The sequence below is a fragment of the Leptosomus discolor genome, chromosome 9, assembly GCF_034619465.1.
Source record: "Leptosomus discolor isolate bLepDis1 chromosome 9, bLepDis1.hap2, whole genome shotgun sequence".
Lineage (NCBI taxonomy): Eukaryota > Metazoa > Chordata > Aves > Leptosomiformes > Leptosomidae > Leptosomus > Leptosomus discolor.
Genome location: NC_141399.1, coordinates 45,750,898 through 45,771,642, shown reverse-complemented (window position 1 = coordinate 45,771,642; position 20,745 = coordinate 45,750,898). Strand labels below are relative to the sequence as shown.

Below are 20,745 nucleotides of genomic sequence, written 5' to 3'. Positions count from 1 at the left end.
ACGTCCTTTTGTGATACTTGTACAGTCAGCAGAAATTATAATCGGGCAAATACTGACTGAGGTAGCCCAAGTCAGAATACATGGACTCCTACACCATTTGACATTTACTGCAAAATCTGGTAGTGTATACCCTTCCAATTTTATCCAGTTGCAGTCAGATCGATACATTTTTCTTGAGAACTAAACAGTAGAAGGATTCTTGTCCTTACGTACACCTGTGAATATTAAAAGATGGGAACAACCACAGTTAAAAGAAAAATCACTCCCTCCGCTGCTTTCTTCCGTTGATTCAAAAAGCAGGGCAATAATTCCCATTTTATTGGGGAGGACTGGGACAGCACCACTATTTGTCTCTGTTACAACTGCAAGCACAGATCTGTAATAATGTGAGTCTCTGATCAATTAAGCTGTGAAATCTTTGATTTCACAGAATGTACAGAGCTTGCTTGTAGGAGTTGCCACCTACCCCACCTAGCAACTGTACACACCAACAGTGCAGGCTGTCTGCTGGTGCCAGTGAGTGCAGCAAGAGTAAATTAATGTAATTTTGGTCATTTAAACTAGAAGAAAACGTTATTGCCAAACATTCAGGCTCATTTCCCAAAGCTCTAAGCATCCTGTGTAAGGAACAGGAGCCCCATGCTGTCTTACATGCTACAAACTGGCTCAGCATTGAAGACCAAAGAGGACTTCTGCTGTATACCAGGAAGTCAAACAGCCTCTAATCTTCAAACACTGTATTTTTATGACTCCTTTGCAAGCCTGATTTTTTTTTGATGCTGGTACTTCTGACCTGTGTACTCCAGATGAACCCATTTGATGGTCTTGGGTAATTCAAAGAAAGTTTCCAAGGTTCAGCTGAAACTTTGCAGGCAGAGAATAAATCCCGTGTCAGGCTGGGGAAACGATCTGTAACCTGAGCTTCATGTTTTTTTTAACACTCGGCAGTTGAGTCAGCTCTATGGGGAGTTCCACACTGTAAAACAGTTTGGATGCAATCCTAGCAGCACAACTTGATGGGAAGCCCAGCTCTCTGCCTACACTCCTGGTTACTACTGACTTTTCCAGCTTGGATTTCTCTAACAAAAAATAAGCCAAGCCTGCTCTTGAGAAGGCAGCGAGTAACTGCAGCTCTCAGTGGTATTTTCAGGGGAGTAGGGCTGCCCTGCACCTCTCAAGAAGCAGATGAGGAGCTATTAGCCACCAGTGTTTTCCCATTATACACCCGTCATCCTTCCTTGTTATGAGTCATATGCTGGAAGGAAAACTCTTAAGTCCTGCAGATGAATGTCACTTATTAAAATCTCCTCTGTCATGGGGTACTTTTTCTTGCCTGTTTGGATGACATGCACTTGGATTGCTGCTTATTATGTTCACTCTGGCAGGACATCAGGAAACAAAATGAGAAATAGCTTAAGAGAGGATTATGTTATCTTTTTCCTCCTAACTTTCCACCACAGCTTCCGCCCTATAATCCCAGTTGCTGAGCACCTTCCAGATGAGGTTATTCTGTCTCATTTGTACTCACTGGTTTCAGCATCAGCCCACGGAAATGTCACGCCTCTGTCTTGTTTGGAGGCCTGTTTACACTAACTTCAGCGCAGTCAGGTTCCCACCTTAGAACCTTGTTTCGAGATGTGCAAATGCTCTGCGGTTGCCTTTGGTGTACTGACACTTGCCAACGGCTGAGCTGGAGGAATTCCTCAGAGTCAGCCTTTCTGTGCTGGAAAATGCAAAGCTGAGTTTCTTTCCAAGGAATTACTCCCCTGGGAAGAAAATAAATGTGAAAGCTCTTGAAAAGATGCAACATAAAGTATTTTCACTTTTTAGTTTTTTTTTTTTTTTAGGGAGTAATTCAGGTGACTAAACATAGATGTCTGACACTCTTTGAGACCCCCTTGGTTTCTGAAATACCCACATGATACATGATTGACAGATACCACGTAGGGGCACCAGAAGACCCACTCTGCTCTGGGGAGGCTGCACTCTAGAGTATCTCACGTAGCATTCGGTGCCTATGGCTGGGCAAACAAGTCATGCTCTAAGATCGAAATGTTGCACTGCTTTAATTAAACAGCTACATGTAAGAGCCTTGAAAAATATTACTTCTGCAGTGACTGACGATGATTTTTCCCCATGTTTTGGCTTGCCTGATTAACACCGGGAGCACTTATTTGCACGCTCTCACTAGTGGCTATTTCAGTGTCTCATCAAACACTATATTCTTTAGTATCAAGGAGGGATAGTCTACCTTTCATACTTACCCCCCGCTAGTCATTACTTGGGGGGGGGGGAGCTATATGAATGCTAGAGCCCTACAAGCCTTTCTGTGGCATCATCTGTGAGAAGTCAAGTATATTTGAAAAATAAAAAACCACAACTTTTTCTATCCCTGATTTACAGTTTCGAAAATCCATTTAGCAGAAGAGAGAATAAACTCATTGTAGGTTTAATTATTGCTGTGCAGTATCCCTGGAGCACAGGGCTTCCTCTCTTCATATTCTTATACTGTATGACCCAACAGCAAACTCCCTCTCAAACCACCTGCAAGAAGAGCCTGACTCTTGACTGTCTGAGAAAGAGGAATGCCTGGGGAAAAATTTAAGGCAATTACATTTTCATAGATATACTGATATATAAATAAGTAACACGTACATTTAGGTCAGACAACTTGTTTTCGGTTGACCAATTATTTATCTGGTATGTGCTGCCTTAGTTGATTCCCCGTTAGGGAATCCAGTCCAGGGAGTCCTCAGTCCAGCCCATGCATGCTGAGCTGAACTTTTCCATAAAAGAACTCTCTGTATGTGGAACATCTAATTCACGTCTGTAAAAAAAGACCTGTTTTTCACATCTTGATGAGGACAATTTGTTGTAAGGAGATGAGGTGGGACCAGTTAGCATTTGACAAAAAGGAAATCCCGTTTTTATTGCTTTCTTCTTAACTGGGTTAAGTTAATAACTTGAGGGGTGGAAAGTGTTTTTTCTGTTAGCTCTCAATGTAAATAAACCCTGGGTTTGAAGATCTGGCATGCCTGAAATCCTGGGACACACAGAGGTTTGTTAGCATTTCAGTTCCCTTCTGCGGGACACTGTAGATCACGTTTACATTTTCCACTCTTCCTGGCCTATTTATTTTTTAAGAAAACACAGTTGGGGTTCTCATCTGCTCATGTCTCTAAGTACATAAGTCTACTAGACTTGTTTATGCAGACCTTTCTGAAAGGGATAAGTGGCCAGGACAGAGGATGTGTTTTGTAAAACCATTTTGTTTTCTTTGCTTTCTGCATCTGAAAAGTTGCAGCTTGTTGAAACCACAGAAGAGGTTGATTCAGGCTGGGTAAAAGCCTCCTGGGGCAGATGTCCCATCTGCCACGTAGAGACCTTTACATCATGCCATGAGCTGTTTGCTGGCTTTCTGCGCCTGCACAAATTACACTCACCTTTCCTACTACTAGGTCTTCATGGAAGAGTTACATCAAATTAACTGGGTTTTTTGCCTGATCCTCCCATGCTCCCTTCAGTTAGTGTTGACCATTTTCATTGTGCTCACTAGTTGGTGAGAACCAACGCGAGGGGAAGGGCAGAAAATCTTTGGTAGAACACAAGTGCAGAGATGGGTCCTGCTAGGGAGCCAGCCTGAGCTTGACATGCACTGTCTCAGCACCTCCTCTAGAGAAGGAAAGCTGTTCTTTTTGCCCTCCCGCTAAAAAGTCTCCTTTCTGCTCTGGAGAAAATGCGGAGGTATCAGCTTTTCCCTTGCCACTAATGTTTTCTAAAGCTCCTTGGAGACAGAGCAGTAAGCTGCTCGTGGGTGTTTCATAGCTGGTGTCCTCAGGCAGCAAGAGTAGGCAGGGGCATAACCACGGTTGCTGTCTGTTTCCTTAGAGTGCCGGGTGATGAAAGGGAGCCCTGCGGCTGCCACAGGCAGTAAGTCATCTCCCACCCCTCAGAAGAGCTCAGCAAAGAGTCCAGCCCCCATGCGCCGGAGCAAGTCTCCAGCCGATTCAGGTAACCATCAAGATGGTGAGTGCTTGTTTTCTGGTGTCTGAATATCAACTGTGCTCAAGAGAAAACCGTATTGTGTGTCTTTGGACACGCTGACTGTGGGTGTTTGTCTTTTTTAAAAACACGAAGCTGGTGCTAGTCTACAGAGGCACTTCATAAACATTGGAGAGGAGTTCTCTGGTTGGTTAAGTGCAGTTGTGGCTTTGGGTCATACCACCCACAGCCTCACAGCCCTAATAAAATTTTAAAAGAAGTTTCCAGGAAATCAAGGCCCACGGTGCTCCCATATGTTCCCTATAGCTACTGACTGATTTCAAATAACCTCCTGTGCAATGCAAATGTCAATTAGTGTGCAGGTCAGAAGTGTCCCCTTCTAATCATTATTTAAAGAAGACCAGTGACCTCGTAATTGGAGAGCTGGTGATGAGTTTATTGATGTGATACTGAGACATTCATTCAGTGATAGAAGAGAAGGAAAATGGGAACCCTAATTTGCTGCAGCAGCTTGCACCATTTGAAATGTCTCCCTCCTTCTTCAGTAGCAACTGGATTGGTGGAGTAGCACACCTGGAGAGCTGCAGAGCCTATAAATTAAATGCCGGGCTGAATATCACACTTCTGGTAATCGATAATTTTTAGAGTCCTGGAGAGTTTTTAGAGTCGTGATGGAGAGGGTGGATCTCTAGGTGTGTCATCTGCCTGCCTGTTTTCTTCCAAAGGAGAACCAGACATGGCCTTTCACTAAAATGGCCAAATCACCAAATCAGCACTTCAGGATTCCAGGAGAGGTTCATAGCATAAATTCAAGTCACCCACAGCATTAACACAGGTGATATAGAACAGAAATTGCTTTTCACCTTCACGGTAACACACTGTATATTGCATGTGAACACCATACAACAGCTGACCATCAGTAAATAGTGGATTACTGGATACAAAATTCTCCTGACAGTATTCAGAAAGATTTTCCCCAGGAAGCAGTTAATTTGTTTAGGGTCTCTTGATGTTCTTCAGCTACTTAAAGAGACAGTGTGAAATTGCTTGGCACATGCCAAGACTGTGATTTTAAAAAAGTGACTTCTCTGTAAGGTGATTCTGCATTCATAAAGTTTTCCTTCAAGATTCCTGTGTTGGCTGCTCTTAAACTCAGGCTTGCTGTAATCTAAAAAGCTTTTACAATCCCAAATACATGGTCAAGTTGCATAGGTACATTGACAGCATGATGGAAAATACGTTGTTGATTTAAAAAACCCCAAAAACTCCCATTCAGTGATCTGGGAGTCAGCTCATGCATGAGTTGTAAAATAACATTTAAACCTTCTCCATAAGCATCAGGTGCTGTTTACCACCAGAACTAGGCTTTATTGCATGACCATACAGTCTAATGTGAAATGGCAACTATTGTGTTCCTGATTTTAACTGATGGAAGGACTCACAGGAGCAAAATGGTGAGTCATCTCATGAAGTTTCATGAACAGTTAGTAGAGCCTTTCAGAAGGAGATTAAAATAACCAGAAATACTGAACAATAGCCAGCTCCTGGAGTTAAGACAAGTAATGAAGGACAAATCAGGTTTCTTTAATCCATCTAGACAAGGGTCTTTCGTACTTTCCTGTGATTTCAATACAGAAAAAAAATGGCAGCCTGTCCTGCTTCATGACAATAGAAAAAGACTGAACGCTTTCAGCACTGGAAAGGTAATCAAAGGCTGTTGTTTTCTCATGACAGAGAGCAAAAAGAATACCATCTTGTGTTCTTGTCCCTTGAGTTTGTAATAAAGTAAGTGGGTTTACGCATTGCTTAAGAGTCAATGTTTACATGTAGCTGGATTTTGAAGTTATCACATTAAAAAGGGAAGGAATGCTGAATGAAGCCTGATTAATAAAGGATGATCTGACCCTTATGTTTTGAGAATTCTCATCTATTTCATTTGTGAAATGATTTAAAAGCAGTTTTATTTCAAGTATATGAAATATTTTTGCTATGTGTTTGACCTCCTACCCATTTGTACCTTTTGTCTTGGCTGTCTTTCACTCTGCTACGGTTGTCATATCAGAACTCGTGAGTTTCTTTGATTCTATGTTGTTCGTTTCTGTTCTTTTCAGTTCTTTTCCATGCAGGTTTCTGTATCATTTTTTCCACCGTAGTCTCTAAGGCCATTGTGACATATCTGGGCACTGATGTAAATGCAGATTCTGAAGTAACTCTCCATGCTGCTTGAGTGAAAGAAGTTTGAACCCTCCTCACTACCAGCACACCGCACTTGCAGAAAAGGGTGTTCTTTTCTTCCATTTCTCATCCTGATTATTCCATTGTCCTGTTAAAGCATATGGGAAAATGGTACTTATCAGCAGCAAAAATGAAAATTCAATGGATTGACATGTCAACACGGGTCCACTTGCATTGCCCACAGGGGCAGCCAAGGCTTAAAGGAGATTGTGTGTGCACAACTGTGCCTCACTCCTTGGCAAGAGCTTCGCTGCTGCAGCAGGTAGTGGACAAAAGCACTAAGTCACTGTTATAGCACAGAGAGAACAGAAAAAACTTCTTCAGCAGAGCTCGCTGGTGCTAATTCTGAGGATGTAACGTTGACAGCATGCGAACATTGCGTCCGCTTTCCCTTCCGCTCACTGTAGGAACGCTCCTGATCTTGATGTGTCAACATAAATAAAACACTTCTTATTCAAAGCTGTGGAAATGCCTTGTGCCTGAGCAGCAGCTATCCCCCACACAGGCTGGGGTATCTGGGGACTTGTATTTTATTCCAGTCTCCTGCACTGACTCACTTTGTGGCTTTGCTTACATTATTTAAGCTGTTCATGCCTTCTTTCCCAACGGATTGTCCAAGGCAGTGATAACCAATCTGTGTACAGAGGTCTGTAATCTACCCATGGAATCATGCACAGGAAAGAGCTTTGAGGCTCCTTATTTGGGGATTTTTGTGTACTCTGAAAGTATTTGAAGAACAATATTGCTAAAACCAAAGCTGTTACCTCATAGATTGCCAGAGACAAAAGACATCTCCAGCAGCGGAGTGACTGCAGCATGTGCTCCAGACCTTCCAAGAGGAGCAAGCCCCACTCTAGCAAGGCCACTGTCTACACTCCAGTGGATCAGAGACTGCTCCAGCAACCTGCACCCTCTCTAATGCGTTCAGTCCTGCTGCAGTAAACTGTCAGGTTACGCAGGTGAATGAATACAACTGAGTGCCCTGATGCTGTGTTAGCCATCGTCACAGACTGTGTACCTTCCCATCTGAGCTGATTTATCAGCCTGGAAACTTTCTGTGTAGGAGGGATCTGCCCTCTGTGCCAGGTGATCTCCATTCATCTTTGATATCCTTGGCTTCTTCTGGCTTTGGCTATAGATTTAGTGATTTCTCAATGAGAAACATAGATCCAGGTACAACTAGGTCTCTGGGAGAGCCACAGAGAGAGTGTATTGATGGCTGGAGTCCAGTTTCCCTTGATGGCACCCAAAGCTTTGTTCCTGACTGTGGTCTTTGGGGCCACCTCTGAGTCAAAACAACAGCAGAATACAGAGGGAAATATACGTAGCCACTCTCTAAACCTAGCACTGAAAACAAAGCAGCTTCTAAGCCATTTAATTGCTCCTATCACCAGCTAGATGTGAACTGTAATGTATTCTTTGACTGTCATGTTACAGCAGTCCTGGTAGCAAGTTGCCTAAGTGGTCAGCTCCCATTCCAAAATAACAAGGATTAACATGGAGCAACAAAGAACACATAAAATATTTTCTTAAAAAACGTCAGGACAAAAGGCCATGCACAGAGAGTGCCAGCTCCCAGCTGCAGCGATTTGAGGTCACTGGTCGAATTGCTACCTTCTGCCGGCGGTAATTTGCCTCCTGCCTGGATGTGTCATGGCCTCACTGTGAAAAGCTCAATTCCCTCTAGGCAGCCAGAGCCCTGCAGCTCCAAGGATATTAAAAAAATGAGGTAGCTAATCCACAGAAACATGTTAAACACTGTTTTCTTGGCACGGTACTTTTATCTCTTTATTTACCATACAGTCATTTAAATGAATGAATGAATGAAAATTAAATGAATGAATGAATGAAAATTAAACGAATGAATGAAGAATGAAGAAGTGTCTTGCTATAAGCAGATGGTAACAGACCACAGTCCTCATATTCACGAGGGGAATCTTTTCTTCGTTCTCTCATTAACCCCAACCCATATATATACCTTCTCAGCAGTGCCAGTGTATTTCTGTTTTGATCCAGCTATTCCTCCAGACACTGTGCTGATCATTCCATCATGGGGCTGCCTTCACCTCTTGGTTCAGTTTGCCTGGAAGGCCCTGGCTGCTTTGCCAGCAGTTCCCACTGGATTTCCAAGATATCCTTTAGTTTCCCACCTCTTTGGTGCTGGACCTGTGATGCAGTCTTTCATCTATATCCTCCACCTAACTCCCGCAGCTTGTTGCTTCCAGCAAGGTGCGGTTAGCAAAATACAGCAGGATTTTACTTCTCCCTCTAAAAGAATATATCCAAGTGCCTCTCTTCTCCCAAATGTTTGCGAGAAGAGCTGAGCTAGTTTCTCATACAGCAGGTGTGAATTGAGACTGGAAGGGATTGGTGTCTCTTCCTGGCCTTAGCTGAGCTTGGCTTGTTGTGTTTTAGTATGGACTGAACATGCTAAGAAAGACATAGGCAAACTAGAGAAAATCCAGGAAAAATTTCCTAGGGTTCAGAAACTGCTTTGGGAGAAAAGCTTGAAGGAAATGGACTGATTCAATTTAGAAAAAAAAAGGAAGATTGAGAAGGGACAATTTAACACTCTTCAAATGCATTTGAAGTGTTAAAAAGAGGCTAAGGATCAATTTTCCTGTGTGTCTATCAGGGATAGGACAGGACATTATTAAAGACTAAACCAATGTCCTGTCTAGTAACACTTTCGATTATAAGCATCTTAATCACTGGAGCAGGTCTCATAGGGAGCCTGTGAGTCCCTGTCAGACTTGATGCTTTTAAAAAATAAGATCTCTGTTGAGGATGACCCAAATATATCTGATCCCAATTTAGAGCACAGAATTGGAGTTACAAAGCTTCTGTGGTTGCTTCTAGACTCTATTTTTCTTTCTGTGAAGTCAGCTTTGCTAAATGACATAGCTTAGAGCAATAAAATCCAGACTAATCTACACCTGCAGCATACCATCCAATTCCTTCTCCTAACATGACAGAGGAAAAACTGGGCACAAGGAGATAAGCCTCTCTGCTGCTGCTGTGGTCCATGAGATTTAAATGGGGTAGGGTCAGCATGAAGTTTGGCAAAATTTCTTTAACAGACCACTCCAGTAAGAAGTCAAAAACAAAAGACAGAGCTAAATCTTAGGGGGAAAATACAGGGGAGAAAATAATGATGTAATTTGCCATTACTCCTTTGTTATGAAAATATTAATTTATTTTACGGGAACTCACATAACAAACAAGGGTTCAGTTGTATAAATATATGTGCTGTGATAGGAGAGTTTATGACTTTTAAAACCAGCATGATCTTAGTCCTTTGCCGTACAGAGCCACGGGTACCTGAGCTGAAATTTGAAAACGTCTTTCCCCAGCTTTGCCTTGCCTTGGCTCAGGGAGCCTACGATCAGGGCTCTGAGGCACTGCTGCAGGACTTTAATTTCTCAGTCCTCTAATGGAAGGGTTTGGAGAGAGGGACAAAAGCGTATTCACAAGGCAGCAGCAATTAGCAAAACAGATACAGAACGTCAGTCTGTCCTGCCTGCAGATCTGGCTCCCCAGGGTCATTATATATGAATGTGTTAAAACGGCAGCAGATGTCTGTTGGATCGCACACAAGATCGAGCAGCTTGTTATCCCACTTGCGCTTACTTGCGTTCTGCTAGCTGACAATCCTCAGTACGCATCCAGTGGAGAGATCACCCTCACAAAACGTGATGAGGAAAGGGTGCCAACACTGCAGAGCTGAGTGAGTGGAAGTTAGGAGGTGCCTGGGCAAAGGATGCCTCTGCAACCTGAATTCTTCCACTCCTGAATAAACACTACAGCGGTGTCCTTGTTTTTCCCACAGGCTCCTCTCTCCTGGAGGGCAGGACGGCTGGTGCTCACTATATGAGCTGCTATTTCTACATTTGCTTTATGCTGTCCTTCTTCTGGTTGTTGCCTCTCTTTATTTTTTTGGTGATGCTTCAAACCCTGACCTGAAGACAAAATTATCCACGTATTTCATGGTTCTTTCTCTCACTCATGTGATGTATAGGCATGTGCTCCTCAAACTAGGAACTCATCTGCAGAACCTTGGGAACCCCAATGGAGCAAGGAGTATTAACCTTATTTTACAAATTGATAGAAAAAGATCTCCACACATTCTGAGCACTCGCTGTGATCCTTGGCCCTGCTTTTTCCAGTTCTGTTCACTTACAGAAATGTGAGTTCAAACGATAGACCTCGCTAACCTCATTTATGGATCTTGGTGCTTATCATTTCTGGAGATTCAGGTCCAGAGTCCCAGTCATCCAAGCAAACCCAAGCAACTCTCAAGGAATAATTGCATATAAAAACTTTGGCTAAAATATCCATGGGAGAAGCAGGCAGAGAATTCAGTTTACCTGAATGTCTCATAGCCATCTCAAACATGACATGATGCTATATTCTCCATCCTCCCTCTCATTTGCTGGACAAGCCTGATCTATCTCCAGAGTCCAAACTGTCTTGTGCACTGAAGGAGCTAAGGATCCTATGAAAAAAGGGAGTGCACGTGTTCGTGCAATTAAAGGACACGTCATATGCACGAAGGGGCTTTAAGGAAAATTAAGGTTGCAAAGCAAATACAATGACATAAATAAGACACAATACATGAACAATAACAAGGTGGAAAAAGCCCAAATGGATTCAAATGAAAGCTGATTATAAAGAATCGTTTCCAATAGCTGAGCTTATGTGAGATCTTTCGCTCCAATAAGTCATCAGCAGATTTTAGTGCAGCAGCGGCGTTATACAGCACCTGGGATCTGCTCTTGGCCTCTAATTCTTTTTTTGCATTTGAGTTCAAAAAAAATGCGTGCAAGTTTGATTATGAACACTCCTCTTCATTCACAGACATAGAGAAAATTAAACTGGGCTTCTTAATTGTTGCTCCTGATGCAAAATTCTTTGCGAGTATTTGTAATGATATACACCCGTCTCACTGGATTACTGATGTGGATGTCACATCTGTTTCTTCGGTGGTGCTCATAAAATATTAACATCCCTGCTGTAGCACTTAAAAGTCTCATTGTATTAGGGAATTTCTGTCCTTCCCTGCAGCAATTACATCTATTTGCTGCGCACCGACTGTTAGCCATCCTGCCAGTCTTCCTCTCTGTGGAAGGGAATTTTGGGCTCTTTGTAGAGTTGTAAAGTGGCACCCTTCATCTTAGGAAGGATTACTTCCTGCCTCAGGATCAGTGAAAATTGAACATAAAGAAGCATTTAAGAAATTAGAGATGGATTCTAGCTAATACAGATTATATTAGTGCTATTGTACCCCACATTTTCTTTAATAGAAAACTAAAGTCACTTGGTAAAAAAAAACATAAAAGAGATCTAAGTTCTTTTTGTTTCTGAATTGCCATTCTATGGCATCTAGGTAGTGAACTCTACTTTCTCCCCCACCAGCCTTGAGGGCAGCTCACTCTGTAGAACTGGAGCAAAGTGAGGAATGGCCCAGGAGTGTCACAGTGCCAGGACCGGTGTGTAACATTTTCTGTGTTTCCATAACTAGTTTTTTCCCCTCACCAATAAAGAATGGTCTGAGTGGAACAGGGAGGTGAAGGGTCACTCTGTTCCCCAATTATCTATCAATCATTATTTCTAACACCTTTTAAGAAATATCTGTTTCCTCGGGGAGGTGCATTTGTAATGGGAAAAAAGCTGTCTGTAATGAACAGCCTCTTCTTCCCACTAGTGCCTTCTGCACAGAAACGATGGATATGAAGACAGAGGGCCCACATCATCACGAATCTGTTGAGTCTGAGCTGCTTTAACATGCTGGCAACTCCTCCTTTGTCCTGTGGCTTAGAGCGCATGTTTCTGTACAAGGATTTGAGTTCACATGGACGACCTCTACATTTCGGCCAGTGACACTACGAACCTTAACTGTCCCCCTCTTCAGGACCAGAAGATAACAGAGAAGGGGAATGAGGCTGTCTTAGGCATTAAAGCAAGAGTTATTCTGGTTTTGCTTTTAAAAATACAGCACTCACACACCTTCTTCTTACTATGCGATACTTTACATCTTCTTATGTCTCCTCCAGACACTCAGCTACTTGCTCAATTTTAAGTAACTTTGCATATTCAGCAGTTACAATGGAAAGCATAAGTGCCATATGCTGAAATCATCCATCCTCCTGTGCGCATGATTTCACAGTTAGAGTAATGGTCTAGAGAGATACTGGGCACTTCGAGAGCAGGACAACAAGCCTGGATCTTTTCTCTCTCTGTGTGAAACTCCAACTGTTTTCTTTAAAAGGGGTGGGGATTTGTATAGTTATCTGGAGGGCTGGCAACACTATTGCCATTTAAGGAAATGACAATCAAAATATTCGAGGTTTAGTTTTGTGGCTTGTGCTGGATATGTCAGCATCTGGAGTAGGTTTTGGAAATGTCACTTTCTGTAGACTTGACTGGGATATATAGTTTAATGCTCATAAGGCCTCCAGCTTGCTGCTGCTTGGATTGCAAAAAGAAAAGGCCAGAAAAGAAAACACTTGGACACGGCCAGCATGAGTTTGAATTTCCTTCCCTCAAGTAAATGCTGCCTGTGCTGATGGAGTTATGTGTTTACAAACCCTGGTAACAAGAGGGTCAGTATCCCTGGAGTTGATACACAACCTATGCATGACCAAGTTCACTCTGCGTAAGTATGTTCTTATGAAATGCGTATTGTGACACCTGGCATTTATCAAAGACATTAGCTTGCTTCAAAGAACATCAGTGGTAGGAAAAAAATAATTTATCCTTATTCCATTTTGTTTCCCTTCATTTTTCTGCATAGTATGCTATTTATTTTGATTCCTTTTTAGTCCAATAAATGTGTAATAACTTGCCCTGACATAGACCTGGAGCCCGTCACTTTAACTGAAAGCCAAGTCTGTGAAGGCCTCCATGAACAACACTTCCAAAAGTCATTTGGTTCAAATGAATCCTATCTTTTTAAAATGGAGAAGAACTATGTTTTCTTCAAAGCAACATGAACAAACAAAGCAAACCAAAAGGCCAGATTTTGATCTTTGCAAGAGGATCATTGCTTGATGTGATTCTCCCGTTCCTCCCCGTGACGGACCATGTTCACTTCTCCAGTGCAGGCAGTGGAGGAACAGCAGAGCCAGCTTTGGCTTCTCGCCAGAGAGGTGCACAGGGACATGCCACCCTGTGCTTACAGCAGGTCTTCAAAGGGGCTCTTTTGATAATTTAATCCCAGCCACAGCTAACTAGATCCAGGGCATTCCAGGCAGCTGTTTGTCTAATTTGTAATGTGTATATCTGACATCTAACATTTGTTGTGTAGGATTCAGGATATCTGCAGCCTCTGGTTTCCACTCATGCCCTTAAATACCATGTGGTTTCAATTGCATTAAACTGTTTGAGAATATAGAAATTGTCTTTCTGTTTTTCTGGTGTGATGTATATCTTGAATCATTTTAGTGAATATTTGTATTGTAAAATATTGCTCTTTCTATATATTTTGTATTTCCCTGTATTTTACCATCTATTACCCTGAACAGCTGAAAGCCTTAAGTTGGGTGAATAGCCATGCTGTTCACTTGTTTTTTTTTCTTCTGCCTAACATGAATAAACTATAGCATTTCTGTATTAAATGTTTGGATACCTTCCATCTCCCCAAAGGAGAAAGAAGATCTTCCTCTTACTTGTCTGACTGCTAGCTTGTCTTGTTTTCTGACAGCAAATGGGACCTCAAGCAGTCAGCTGTCTACACCCAAATCAAAGCAGTCCCCGATCTCCACACCTACCAGCCCAGGGAGCCTCCGTAAGCACAAGGTATTACGTTTCTTATACCTTACTACAAGTTTCTTCCGTAGTCTACTCAGATTTGTATGACATTTAAGTCATGGCCATATACTCTGGAGCACAACTCCTTATGTTGAAACAATGGAGAATTTGGCCCATTACCTAAAACAGTTGTCCCTTCAGCCTCTAGCAAGACAGTGAACAACAAATCATTGGCCTCTTTCTTCCACTGGAGTTATTAATGTGTGCTGGAGATTACCCATATGGATCAGAAAAGATAACGCTGAGGTTGTATCACTGTTTGAAAAAGTTCACCATATTGATGGATATGATCTTCATAGAATCATAGAATGGTTTGGGCTGGAAGGGACCTTAAAGACCATGCAGTTCCAAGCCCCTGCCATGGGCAGGGACACCTTCCACTAGAGCAGGTTGCTCCAAGCCCCATCCAGCCTGGCCTTGACCACTGCCAGGGAGGGGGCAGCCACAGCTGCTCTGGGCAACCTGTGCCAGTGCCTCGCCACCCTCAGGGTGAAGAACTTCTTCCTTACATCTAGTCTACACCTGCCCTCTCCCAGGTTCCAACCATCACCCCTCATCCTATCACTGCAGGCCCTTGTAAAAAGTCCCTCCCCAGCCTTCTTTAGGCCCCCTTTAAGTACTGGAAGGCCGCTAGAAGGTCTCCCCACAGCATTCTCTTTTCCAGGCTGAACAAGCCCAACTTGCTCAGCCTGTCCTCATAGGAAAGGTGTTCCAACCCTCTGACCATCTTGGTAACCCTCCTCTGGACTCGCTCCAACAGCTCCTCTCTTGAAAAGCCTTAAGTGTTGGCAAATCTCGTCCATTAAACAGCAGAAGAAATGCAAATATTCCTGAAGCTCTAAGACATCACTTTAATGATGCTTCTCAGGGATTTTTGTTGGTTTTTTTTTTTTAATTATTTAAGGCTATGCTCTGTTTTACAGGAAACAAGTGATTTTTTTACAGCTGGTGTAGTAATTGTGTTCTGGTACAGTAGCTGTTTTTCCTGGTAACAAACAAAGAGGTAGCATGGCATCCTAGTAGAGATCAGTAAACCTGTGCTGGCTCATAGATAATTAATGTATTGATTTATTTAAAAGGTATAGCAGCAGTCACAGCTTTGTATGTTCCCATTATTCAGTGCCATTCGGCGCTAAGTCCAGATTGTCATTTCCGTGGGCTTTCTCATTTCTGGAATAGCCACAGTGTTGCTTCCAACAGTCTTTACTTGATACAGAAACTGGAACCTGGACAGAAATCTAAGTGTGAGAGGAGGTCCGTAGATTTCTCTTTAGTAATCAGGATGAACCTCTCAGCACGAGTATGACTTTGAAAGCATTGACTTGAAATTCTGGAAGAGCAATTAAAAAATTCTGATAGTGGTGAGATTCTGCAGTCAACCAGCCACATGTAGTCCGCTCTGGTCTAGGTTGCATGGGTTGAACTAATTTTGTTTGAGGATTATGTTTTTTCTCAAAGCAAGGAGTGATAGCAGCAGCTGGACTACAGTTGTTATGATGGTGGAACAAAACACAAGAGAAGTCAATGGGAAGAATCCCCAAAAGTCCAATGGGCTTTGGATTACATCTCTGACATGTAAGATTTTGGATTGCAGACCTTTGGACATGGCGTTGAATGGTACTGGGGGAGCTTGAGGTGGACTTTCGGCTTCTCAAAAATCAGATCTTTAAAATATTCTCAACATATGGAGAGGCTGTAGTTACTCAGCTTTATTTGACTTTCTTTAACAAAGGCATAGCTGAATTAAAATGAAATTTATGTTTTCCGCAGGATTTCACTCTGATCGCAGCTGCTCAGTCTAAGTCTGAGGAAACACAACAGTTTTAACACAATGGGTCCAGATTTATTATTAATTTATAACTGAGAACAGGATCTGGCCCATAGTCTGAATTCAGCAATTGCTTGTTTCAGCAGAAATAATGTTGTAAACTGCATCCTTTGCTTCAGCCATCAGGGACCTAAAATACTTTCCAAACACTGTCTCATTTAGGGCTTTGGAGATGAGGATTTGCTTCCTGATAAAGACAAGTAAAACTCACCTTCTTTAATGTTTTATGTAAGTTTTCAGCAGGCTGAATTATGACCTTTCCAGTGAAACCCCTAGAACATTTGTAATAGATGGTGACTGCTGAGGTCAAAGCCAATCCATCTATGAGTTCCTCCACTAACTTAAGCCAATCAGCGAACACGAATGTAGCATTTTAGGTTATCAGAATATTCATGCATCATTGTCTTCCTCCGAGGAGCAATTTCCCGCTTATGATGAAATCACTTTTCTTTTTCTCCCCTAAAGCTCGAATGATAAATGCTTAGGTTTAGTCACCACAGAGTCCTATTTTACCTCTTCTTACATCAAGATTGTTGTGAAGTTCCTTTCTGTGTGTTTGGGCTTTTCTTCATTTTGCTCACAGTTATTACCTGTGTGTGGGTCAGAGTTCAAAAAGGTCCAAGGAGAGCTTTAGCTTTTGAGCTGGTTTGTGTACCTCGTTCCTACAGTAACTCACATAACAAACAAGGGTTCAGTTGTATAAATACATGTGCTCTGATAGGAGAGTTTATGATTTTTAAAACTAGCATGATCTTAGTCTTTCCCAAGGAAGTGGAATAAGATGGTTACTCCAGAAGAGGACCCTGGAAGAGCTTTACATTCAGCATTTGACCCGAATAATAAACTTGGGCTTATTTTCTTAACCCTTCTAATCGATCAGAAATGACTTAAAATTAAGAATAAATCATGGAACATGTGATTTCCCCAGAGACTTGTCCTAAGGGTAGCTGTCAAATCAAGGTAAGACTCTTTATGGTGGACTTAGGTTCAAAGAGACCTGTTTAAGGAAAGATCCTGTTCTTTCATGTGTGTGCTATAATGGACACGTTGATCCAGAAGTGACAAAAAAATACTTCTCAAACTTATCACTGAACAGTCATCTTTCTTCTGGTACCAAGATTCTCTTGCTCTACTGTGCAACTAATCTGCGTAGACTTTAGCCTTGAACTACCTGGACAACTGGTCAGCCCGTCCAGTAACCAGTGCGTGAGTCTTCCACCCTGTCCCTACGAGCTGCGCAGAACTGGCCCATTCGACTGCTTCCTCACGCACGACCAAAGGTGGAAACTGACTGTGTGAGTTAACATTTTCTTCTTTCTTCCTACAGGACTTGTATCTGCCTCTGTCTTTGGATGACTCTGATTCCCTTGGAGATTCCATGTAAAGCGACACGAAGCTAAATGTCCATATTGCAAGCTATGTTTTAAGATACAGTAGAGTACTTCTGCCAAAATAAGCAGATAGGTGACTGGTGCTTTCAAATCAGACAAAGGACACACAGTTATATGTCATTTTTTTTCTGTGATTTATCCTCCGTGCCACAAATCAACACCTACCAGTCTATAGAGATAGAGGGATACCATTCTTCTAAGTTACAGGGATGCAAAATGGATATTGCAAGCAATTGGGGGCCAACATGCCAATGATCCTGTGCATTTCCCATTTTCTTCTATTATTTCTTCTGCTGCTGCTGCAGCTATGTAATTTTCCTAGTGATAGTAAAGTAGCTTCCCCAAAAGTGAGCAAGTGGATTGCTTGCTGACCAATCTGCAAGCTCAAGTAGAGCAAATGATATTCTCCACCTGTCCAAACTGCCAACTGGTTGCCAGCTCACCTGCTCCCCATTTGCAGTCCTGATGTTAGCACCTGCATACTAACTAGTACTGGTTTTATTGTTGGAGGGCAGGAAGGGAAATTACTTACTAGTTTGGTTTTTAATATGGCAGCAGAAGTTTGGATGAGATTAGGAGTGATTGCATAAGATGCAAAGCAAGGTTGGTACAACAGTGATTCAAATATTGGGATTTTTAAAAAATTTTTTTTAATGCTTCAGCAAAAAAATGTAAGTCAGCTGAGTTATCTGGAGTGGAACACCTTTCACACGTGATCCAAAGATACTGCTAGCTGGTAACAAGTTTTTATACATACCCTATGGTATCTCTCTATCTCTGTTTGTAACAGTAATGCCTTGTGAACAGCCAACACTGAAAACACTGTGAAAATTTGTTTTCAGGTTTGACACCCTATAGGTCACTTTTTATAGCAAAAAAAATCAATACACTTTTTATAAAGGAAAACCTTTTATCTGTGTTTTGGGAGTAAGGATTCAAGCTCCTTCTTTTTTATAAAAGCTGGTAATTTTCTTTTGTTTAAAAAACACATTCAGAAAAATGTACAAAAAAAACCAACCAACAACTGCAGAACAGTAATAACAACTCAGTTTAGAAATCTTGTCATCACTGCCAAAATAGACCCATGTAGGGGAAAAAAAGGTCAATTCAAAATATTGAATGTTTTGATAGTTTTTGTAATGTTTAAGACTACATATTTGGGTTTTTACACTTCCGTATTCCTAACTATGGCCAGATTCTCTACTTATATAAGAAATGGAATTTTGTGGTGTTCGAAAACCAGTATTTTAAGAAACTCGTCTATCTGACAAAAACAAACTTACTCTATTTAGAGAAACCATTTGCTTTTATTGATCAGTAATGACTCCTACAGAATGCAAAATTCATCTATTCACGCAGGGCTGGTGGTTTTTACTACGCCGAAGCTTTGTCATAGGCTAGCTGGCATTGCCTTCCTTTCTCATGGAATAAGCTTTCGATGAAACTGATTACTACAGAACTTTACCTAAATGAAATCTGTGCAATCAAATCTTTCTTTGTTGCTCTCTTTGCCTGTGTTTCAACATCCACACCTATTCCCCATTGCCTTGCAACCCCTTGTGATTAGGATGAATTATAACGTTGTGATGTTTGATGCTACATGAATGCTGGGTTGTTCCCAAAGCCACTCCACATTTTGTTTGCTTGCATTGCTGGTATGAAACAATCTGTGAAGCTGCATCTTTAGAGGTTCATGCGATGATACATATAATGCAACTTTAAAAAAAAAAAAAAAAAAAAAAAGAGAGATTTATCTGAGGGAGGCCAGGATTGGGAATTATCAAGGGGTCAGAGTTATTACGCACCAAATTTGCACCCGGTAGTCTTAGTGCATGATCATTTACACCCAGAGTTTTGCACAAGAAATCATTCGTTCCCACAAATAACTTCATTTAATTGAGTAACTCTCTGACTATGCGACTACTAAATGATCGTTTCACCTATTGTATATAGAATCCTGGGTTTAGTTCAAAGGCTAAGGGCTCATGTTGAAGATTTGCGGGGGAAGGGATGGTGGCGTGGACAAAGCATAGGCGCAGTAGTCAGGACACCTTCATTCAGCCCTTGGCATTGCCAAATTTAGTGTCTGAACGGGAGCAGGTCTCTTAGTAACCCTGTGCCTCGATCTGCCTATCTGTCCCCTACAGGGACAATACTGTTCTACCTCACTGGGGGTTGCGAGGCCAAATGTTGGTTAACATTTGTAAAGTGCTTTCAGATCCTCTAACAGAAGGTGCTGAAGAATTCTGGGTGCAGATTTGGTTATGGGTGCTAATCCTGTGGGTGATACTGTAGACACTGGTCATGAGAAAACAGGACTTCTTAGGCATAAGGATGTCAAAGGCCGTGGTTATCCTAACAATATTACTCCTCAGAGCTTTTGTCTTAGTAAAAGCTTTAGTGGGACAGATAATTTGACATGCTTTTACCATCTCCTCTGTTCTGTTGGTGGAAATCTCAGAGTCCCTCCCCAAGTCTCTGCCTTTCCAGGGATCCTAACTAGTAGTCATGACCCTGCCTGTTAAAGATGATGGACTTGGACTCCAGTCAAAGCTGTTGTCACTTCAGTGACACAGGCCATTCCTGTCATAGTCAGGGCTAGCATGTCCTGCCACCTTTCCTCTGAGTCTCTGCTAAACCAAGAGACCAGCCATGAAATCACATCCAGGGTCTCTTGCTATTCACTACAGGACGCTTACCACAGATCCACCAGGAAAACCTACATTTTTGATCTCCATAAGCAGACTGAACTGCTTGAGCTGATGGTGGTAGGAAAGGAGTCCAAGATGTGCTTTCATCCAGCATCCGCGAGTTCAGTTTGTGTAAGATAAGGCAGGATCCCAAGAGGTGAATGAGCCTTTGGCTGGATGGTTGCCGAGGTAGCTGTTGAGAAGTGGTTCCTTTCCTTCCTGCCACAAGTACTGTTTGGTTATTTGAAGATGCTCCTCCTGGTGGAGCATGCTAAGGAATCACTGAGGCCTTCTTCCTGAGCTGCACCTAATGACACATCTAAAACCTGATCCTGCAAGTGCCCCCTTGGGAGCTGAGTTTTGTTTGCATGAGGATCGTCCTGGGGTGGGGCTGAGCCCAAGAATTCCTTCAGGGAATTAGGGGGACCTTGAAAAGGCCTAAAAGAAGAAGAAAAAAAAAATGGTTCAGAGGGAAAAATAGCCATTCAAACCAGTAGAAGCCACAAAGAAAACAGGGTATGAGGTCAAACTCCCAAGTTTTAAAAAGCAATTTTCTAGGTAGAAATGCCTGGGCAGTAGGAGAAGTCAGTGAGCATTTCAGCTGTAACATATAGTTGTCTGTATTAATGCCAATATTGCATGAGTTCTTGTACAGAAATGCATGTAGAATATTACCTACATTCAAAACTAGTTATCTTTGGCTTTGTAGGATCCCTAACATAGATTTGAATACAAAGAGAAACAATGCACAGGCATCGTACCTTATTCATGTAAATATAAGGACAGCCCT

The 20,745-nt window shown here is 42.1% G+C and overlaps 1 protein-coding gene across 4 annotated transcripts in view; it reads left to right on the top strand.

The window, feature by feature from the left end:
• The window catches only part of DCX (doublecortin), a 72,945-nt gene extending 55,687 nt beyond the window's left edge, over positions 1 to 17,258 (top strand). Inside the window, exons 4-7 of one of the 4 annotated variants that reach the window (XM_086470016.1) lie at positions 3,889 to 4,011; positions 13,940 to 14,034; positions 14,293 to 14,295; positions 17,202 to 17,258. In XM_086470016.1, coding sequence (XP_086326142.1) covers positions 3,889 to 4,011; positions 13,940 to 14,034; positions 14,293 to 14,295; positions 17,202 to 17,258 — 278 coding nt within the window. Of the gene's footprint in view, positions 1 to 3,888; positions 4,027 to 13,939; positions 14,035 to 14,292; positions 14,296 to 17,201 lie in introns of all 4 variants that reach the window. The other 3 variants (XM_086470015.1, XM_086470017.1, XM_009950878.2) reach the window with 3 other exon arrangements.
• Positions 17,259 to 20,745: the final 3,487 nt, after the last annotated feature.